General features: G+C 40.2%; 1 protein-coding gene across 1 annotated transcript in view; it reads right to left on the bottom strand.

Annotated features, from left to right (window-relative positions):
* Positions 1-1,209: 1,209 nt before the first annotated feature.
* LOC126998601 (octopamine receptor beta-1R-like) overlaps positions 1,210-8,135 on the bottom strand; it is a 126,267-nt gene continuing 119,341 nt past the window's right edge. Inside the window, exons 6-7 of the mRNA XM_050860507.1 lie at positions 2,552-2,690; positions 1,210-2,306 (exon numbers count right to left, since the gene is read on the bottom strand). Coding sequence (XP_050716464.1) covers positions 2,002-2,306; positions 2,552-2,690 — 444 coding nt within the window. The 3' untranslated portion in view covers positions 1,210-2,001. The remainder of the gene's footprint in view (positions 2,307-2,551; positions 2,691-8,135) is intronic.

Below are 8,135 nucleotides of genomic sequence, written 5' to 3'. Positions count from 1 at the left end.
TTTATCCGAATACAATAGCAAGCGCAAGTCATTCTTTTACGCGTTTGTCTCTTAGGGCTGAAACTGAGGGAAAGAACGTGCTGGATACCTCCTCGTGGCGTTCCCCTGAATTAAGAACAGCCCTGAGGAGTTGAGTGTTGTAAGTTCAAGCTGCCGGCGGGAATGATGAGTGCAATCAAGGGCAAAGGAATGAAACAATTATAATCACGTTCATGTACCTGAAGTGGCCCACTTTACAGCTTTTACATGTGTCTGGCCAATTTGTCTCGGCTGCTTAGGCATTAAAATGTTTATACCTAATGAATGTTCGCGTATATACCTTTGTTTGTCTGTCTTAGTTTTTAGGCTATATAAAAAAAGTGTACGTCTTTTAATGGCTTTATAAAAATTATTTGTAGGAGTGCTTCTATTAATAGCGTAGAGCAAATTGTACAGGAAGGGACCATAACGTTACTAGTGTTTTGTTATTCCAGAGTGGGTGCGGGAACTGTTCGTCCTATGAGAACAACTTGAAGTGGCCCAACGCGTGGTTCATGCATATTTTGGGTCAGCTTCCCTCGAATGAGTAGACTGTGAAGAACGTTTATGAAAGGAATGTATAATGGCTCAATATGCCCCTGGTAAAAGATCTTAATTAAGTTTATTTCGAGTGTCCAGGCAGGAAAACATTTGGCTGTGAAAGTCTCTTTATCGGTGTCCATTGTTCGTAACGCACATCGTAAAATTAGTTAATTAACGATTCATTATGTTCCTAATTTTGCTGGTCCGCGCTGGCCGCCCCTGTTCGATATGTTGCAGTTAGCGCGTGTCGTTCGGCTGGCAAGTCATTCACGTGGAAATTGGCTCCGGAATTATTATTTCCGCTGGTTTCACTCGTTTGCTGCCCTTCAGCGACGCCATTGCGGACTCCTGTCACATTCCATATTTGTTTTATAGTTATTTGGTGGTTATTTTGTGTCGGCCTTGTTTATGGTCATGTAATATGGGTAGAATACATTTTATGATCGATTAAGTTCCTAGTGTTTCGTTGTAGTTGGCACACATAATCTTCATGTCGGCATATCTGTTCCATTTGGGCAGAAAGGAAAAAAATCCATGAACACAGTCCACTGATGTTAGGTATGTGACGAAGTTACCTGCTCAGTCATCTGCGCAGTATTCCTCCCTCCCTTTGTATCGCTGACGTGGAAATTCAATGAAAATCATGCATCTGAATATATTATATTTTTGCTAAAAATACTGTTTCGACATTAATTTTGTGCATTTACATTCATCTACACGGCATGTACTTACTGTTACCTGCCAATGCTGACACAATAACATTAAGATCACAGCGAAACTAACACTTAGGTGACTAATAACAGCTATTCAGACTATACAGTTTCTCCTACTCTTGGGGAAAGTCTTGCACCGTCCAAACTAATGATGATTGGCCCAGGGCGTAGGTAGGGTCGCTACATCACCGTCTACTTACAGCCGTCAGCCAACCACCTCGTCTCCTTTTTCTAGTTCGGACGGTGGCAAGAAATCCCAAGAGAGTCTCCTAGACCTCGCTAGAGAGGCTGGTCCTCTTCTAGGGAACACAGTTAGGTAACACGGAGCTACGAGATCGAGTTACAATATCAATCTATTCTCTTTGGGAAAACAATATAGATTTCTTTCTTAATAATACCTAAGAGTTTGTGAACTATGCACATACCAGCAACAGGTCACCCTGTTTCTATAATCTATACGTCATTATTTGTATCAGGTTAATAGAAAACATCTTTGTCTGACTACACATTTAGACGTCTAGTGTTTTGATTCTGGCTGCCACACCAAGGAACCCCCAGTGAACCGAACCTGTGCGCGAAGTCTTGAGGTCACAACGGTTTTGTTCGTCCACTGTCAGTACTCGTCCCGATGCAGCACCTCGTCATGAGCCGCCATCGAATCACACTCGGAGAAAACATTTTCCCTCACCGTCCAGAGCACCTTAATGCTCCTCCTATAGAAGGTACATTAGTGATCAACACCTATCTTGGCCACCTTGTCGATTGTAGTCATTTCGATATGGCAATACTCTGAGCTAAGGGCCGACCGAGGCTGTATTTCCGAGGAGGGAGTGTCCTGGCCCGCACCGAAGCCCACGCACCTGGCCAGCCCCTTGCGGCGACAACCCTTGCCACAGCAGCGGATGCGAGGAATGCAGCGGCGACACACGGCACAGTCAAGACCGTAGTGGGCTAGGGTCTTGCGAAATGCCTTTCTGAAGTCCCGGTTGAAGTAGGCGTAGATGATGGGGTTGAGAGTTGAGTTGAAGTACCCTGAGTAGAGGAGGAAAGTACGCCCAATTTGAGACAAGTGAGATATTTGTAGAAGAAAGACCATGAAAAGATATTAAGATCATATTTTTGAAACAACGTTGTGAGTTCGCTGACTTAATTTACACTGTTCGTTAAAATAAATGGTGCAAAACTGGATGGTTGGGTGTTGGAAGGAGAGAGAGAGAGAGAGAGAGAGAGAATGAATTAGAGTCGGCGTGGAGTGGCGGGGGTGGGAAGGAACTCACCGATCCAGAAGAGGACAGTAACGAGCCACTCCGGGACAGCACACGCGTCGCCACAAAGCGCGGACACAATGTACCATGTGAAGAAGGGCAGCCAGCACAGCAGGAACACGGACACGATGATGCCGAGGGTCTTGGCAGCCTGAGGAGGAAGGATGACATCGGAATGAGAGCAAAGAAAAGAGGGAGGGAAAGATTTGGCTCGAGAGAAAAAGGAGAGAGAAAAAGGACGCTTAGGATAGAATGGGGAAAAATCTCTGAGAAGTGAGCGAAAGATAAGAGAAGAAACGAAGAAACGATGACGAGAAGACACGAAAGAAAAAAAAAATATTGGAATAAAATTTTGCTAAGCAATGCATAAAGTCTACGGACTAAAGGATTCACGTTCCAATTACTCCAAGTTAATAAGCAGGATTAAAAAAAAAAAAGCACAGATACACACACACACACACACACACACACACACACACACACACACACACACACACACACACACACACACACACACACACACACACACACACATAAGAATTGTTTCCATAATTATACAAGCAAGAAGTGCAGTGAAATTTTTCGGGGATTATAAAAGGGTATCTAAAATCTGGAAAAATGAAAATAAAATCGTTAGCCGAGAAACATTTGTTCGTTTATTCTCTTACCATTTCCCCTCCAACAGAATAAATGAATGAGTAGTTACAAAATGCAGAAAACAAAAGCATGTGAGTACTTAAGCCACGAGAGAACAATAGAGGCACCGAGAAACATTTGTCCGTTTATTCTCTTTCCTTTTCCCCTCCAACTGAATAAATGAATGAATAGTTACGAAATGCAGAAAACAAAAGCCTGTGAGTACTTAAGCCATAAGAGAACAATAGATGCAAAGTTAGAATTAAATACAAAGAGGATGGGAGATTAAGAACAACAAAAGCAAAACAACAAATGGAAGAAGTAATGACGAAAGGATAAAAAAGAGGATGATCAAGAAATAGGACATAGAGGGGAGGAGGAGAAGGAAGACATCACCAGCAAAATTAGAAATACACACACACACTCTCTCTCACACACACACACACACACACACACACACACACACACACACACACACACACACACACACACCGTATAGTTCCACCGCAGCCTCTCCCAAACCTTTCCATTACTTTCTGCCTTGTGGCTCTTGTTTATGTTTCCTAAGTAAACGTTCCATAAAATACCGTCGACATATCTAGTAAATGGCCATTGATTTTTTTTATTTTTATATATATATATATATATATATATATATATATATATATATATATATATATATATATATATATATATATATATAAGTTATGTTACATTCTCATATTTTGTCTATAAGTTGTTACTCCTATTGGAATGTTTGACCAATGCCATTTTCAAACATTTAGATTCCCTCTTCTCTATGATATTTTATTGCCTACCTCATGTATTTGCTCTTTTATTTATTACGGTGATTCTTAACCAATAATCTCTTCGTTTTACATTTGGTACTTTCGAATGTCCCGTCCTGAGGCTTAAGCACGGCCCATGTCCTTGAACTATACTCTATGACGGGAAGAACGCAGAGTGAGATCAAAACCTTTCGCTTAAGGCACAGCGGTAGACGTCCTTTTGTTTCCGGCTCCACTCTGGATCTTATATCAGTTGTCCTCCGTATACATATTCATCAGCTATTTTGAGAGAGAGAGAGAGAGAGGGAGAGGGAGAGAGAATGAAGGGTCACGTTCCGCCCTCTCGTCCCTCGCTAGAAGAGGAGCAGCAAGAAAGAGGAGCTGATTCACACAACACTCAAGAAGGTGACGGGCGTGTCTGTGTATAACCTTCCCCCAGCCAGCCAACCTCCCTCTCTCCCTTTCCCCGCTCCTCCGTCTGTTCTTTAACTTCTTTCTCTCCTCCTCCTCCTCCTCCTCACAGTCCAACATCCGTTCTTCCACAATTCGCTTTCTTTCTCCTTGTTAATTCTTGTTGCTTCTAATTTTTCTTTCTGTTCTCCACCTCGTGCGTCGTATCTTTCATTCATACGTTCCCCTCCATGCTAAAAGGTTAATTCTCTCTCTCTCTCTCTCTCTCTCTCTCTCTCTCTCTCTCTCTCTCTCTCTCTCTCTCTCTCTCTCTCTCTCTCTCTCTCTCTCTCTCTCTCTCTCTCTTTCTCTTTCTCTCTTTCTCTCATACCTTTCATTTTTAGAGCATAGTTTTGTGGTAAGAAAAATGGCCGACAACACACACAAAAAAATACTCATGAGCCATTAATCTTGCTCTCTACGTTGCCCTTTTAGCCTTCCTCTTTTTTCGGGTTTCCTTAAATTCATCCTCCTTCTTTTTGTTATATCTCTTTCTTGGTATACCTCCTCCTCCCACATGATTATTTTTATTTATGTTAGTTTTCTCTTTTTTTTGTTTGTGTTTGTTTCTGTGAGTGTGTGTGTGTCTGTTTGTCTGTCTGTCCGTCTCTCTCTCTCTCTCTCTCTCTCTCTCTCTCTCTCTCTCTCTCTCTCTCTCTCTCTCTCTCTCTCTCTCTCTCTCTCTCTCTCTCTCACACACACACACACACACACACCCTATAGTCCTTACCGCCACATATCTTTTACTCTTGGAAGTCAATCTCTTAAGAGCACAGACGAAGCCGCCAAGCCATTGTTCGCCTCGCTACACAAACTACGGATTGGTGCTATGAGTATTGTTTTTCCTAGGTATGACACAATGTTACTCTCGTGCCGTTTCTGTAGTATTTCTGTAGTATTTCTGCTTTTGGTTTTTGTTGGAGTCTACCACAGTAATTCATATTATAGTCTTTGTTTATAATGTGAAAGTTATTTAATGTAAAGTCTAGATTGTTTTTAGGTTCTATTTGATGAGTTATTATTTATCTATCAAAATTTTTCTTACCGTTTTCAATATTTAAAGGAGGTAGACAGTCTTTCAAGAGTAGTTTGGAGGCTGTGAATGTGAAGGTCACTCTCCACAGGTCATACAATAATTTGTTATCAAAAGAGTTTAGCGGAAATAGTGTTATTAAGTTGTTGAAGTTACGTAGCGGAGAATGATTATTATGATGATTAATATGTAGCTTTTTTTATATTTTCGTGTTGACATGTTAAAGAATCAGTAAAATGTAATTCCTTGATTGCAATATTCCTAAAAAAAATCCTTGTTCCATCATTAGACCACGAAGGCCATACAAGACCATACAAGGCCATACAAGACCATACAAGACCATTCAAGCCTCACACTGATCTTTTTAAATGTCACGAAAAAAAGTTGGTATTCTCGTTTTCATTTCACAGTTATAATAAAAAATCTGATACTCGTTCTCAGGGCATCGAACTCCACAATCCCATCGACTGCGACCCATAATCTTTTTGGTGAACCGTGCAGCGTTTGCTTTTTACATTATATAAAACCTGCAATTTTCTGAATGAAGGAGTTTTCCATTCAAATAATAAAAAAAGGGGAATTATGGCTTGAGAACACGAGGAGAACGACCCTTTGCCATATTTTCTTCGTGTTTGTCCTCTAAATTACATAAAACAGACTGTATAGATAGATTTTTTTTTCATTTGAGTTTATATATGTAAAAAGTGGGTACATAACGCGATACGAAGGACCTCGAGTTCTGTTTTGTTTTTATTTTTCTGTAAGTGTATTATTTGGTCGCTGCAAGTAATGTTATGTGCTCTTGATGGAATTAATTGAATGCTGTGTGTGCCGTCGCGCGTGTGAGTGATGGCTGGCAGGTACTCTTCACTCATACGCGATGTTTTTTTTTTCTTTTTACGGTAAAGGAAGCAGCTCAAGGGCAAAAACAAACGAGAAGAAACAAAGCCCGCTAATCACTGCTCCTACAAAAGCGAGTAAAGATGTGTGGCCAAAAGAGAGTTTTCTTTCGTGTAGAGAGGTGTCCCGATGCTACCTCACACGAATTAAGAACATTAAACTGTGTCCTTGTTCTGTGTTTTCCTTCAGCAAAATACCCCATGTTAACGTATTTCCACACTTCAAACCATAAAAATTATATACAAAAATGTTATTGATTGTTACTCAGGCATTAATAAATACTCAGACATCATTTAACTGGAATGTAGGTTTAAAATGTCATACTTTTTTCTCTTACATTCACACAAACCGAGTATCCGAGATAAAAAGAAATGTTGATATGAGAAATAGCCTGGATGTATAAAACTGTGAATCATTTTTGAGTGTCGAGAATTCTTTTCCTCGCTGGCCATTGTACCTGTTTTTTTTATCAGATTAATCGGGTTTATAGCAATACTCTGATCATTTCAACTCGCTCGCCTGAATTTCGTACCCGGGATCTGCTTTGGGTCGAGCGCCGAGTCCCGACGCGCACCTGCTGTATTCAATCAGTTCAGAGCTGCTTTTCAACACTGTAACACTCCTGATTGACGATACTCAGTAGCTCTTTTGTTTGCCGTTTGTGCTACGTCCTGAGAGTCACAATCAAAGTTTATTTTTTGTTTGTTTAGGATATTATTACCGCTAAAATTAGTAGTATTAGCATTAGAACTAGAACTGTTTTTATCAGTAGTAATGGTAGTGGTGGCGATATAAGAAATAAAATAAAATATGTTGAAGGAGAAGGAGGAAGAGGAGGAGCGAGAGAACGAGGAGGAAGAAGAGGAGGAAGAGGAAGAGGAGGAGGAGGAGATAACACACAGCCAGTAATGAGGAGGAGCATGGTAGACTAGCCGACAGTGAAGGAGGAGTGATGAAAAAGATGGCGAGGGATAGGAGATGGATGGAGGGGGATAGACACACGCGAAGGCCAGTGAACTCTTGTTGATCACCACCAGCATACTCTGCACCAGCATACTATCATATTTGTCGAAACCTTTGCTTCTATATTTTACAAGTTTTTTTTTAAAGCTTTTGGATGACCCTCATATCAATTTAAGTCCACCTATGTTTGTATGTTGGGTCAAAAACTTTCCATATATTTTTTTTTTACACTTTCAGGTATATATAAATTTCATTCGTATTCTCTTTGTTTCAATTAAATGGTGAATATCAGCCTGTAATGGAAGTAAATGAATGTGTTGAATATGTATTACTAACACCCTTGTGAAGCTTTAATGACCCTTTTTATGCTTTTTTTTATGAAGAATTGTTATTTTATTTCTTGGTTATTCATCTGATTCTAATCGTAAAAAGACGAGTAGAGTTCTTCTCCCTTAATGGTTAAATCGTCCCTTTAAAATAAATGTCTAGTTTCCGTATAATTTGAAGATTTTTTTCTTTACTCCGTCATTGATCTGCCATCCAATTCCGTGAGAAAAAAAAATGCGTGGAAGACTTTTCAATATTCTAGGTTCAAATGTTCATCTGTTATAAGTAGTGAACTATCGGCCATTACTAGTACAGTGTAGGACAAAGGTCAGATCTTACTTTCTTCCCTTCCCCCTGTCTAACATTACTTCAGTTTACCCTTATCAGGCAAAGGTCCTCTCCACCTGGTTCTTTGTCCAGACTTCTTTAATTCTTATACTACAACTCTGTTACTTTGGCTTTCCTTTGATTATTAGTTCTGCGCTTGATATAACCTTTT

Source organism: Eriocheir sinensis, chromosome 14, assembly GCF_024679095.1.
Source record: "Eriocheir sinensis breed Jianghai 21 chromosome 14, ASM2467909v1, whole genome shotgun sequence".
In the NCBI taxonomy this organism is placed as follows: domain Eukaryota; kingdom Metazoa; phylum Arthropoda; class Malacostraca; order Decapoda; family Varunidae; genus Eriocheir; species Eriocheir sinensis.
This window is presented reverse-complemented; position numbering and strand designations above follow the sequence as displayed.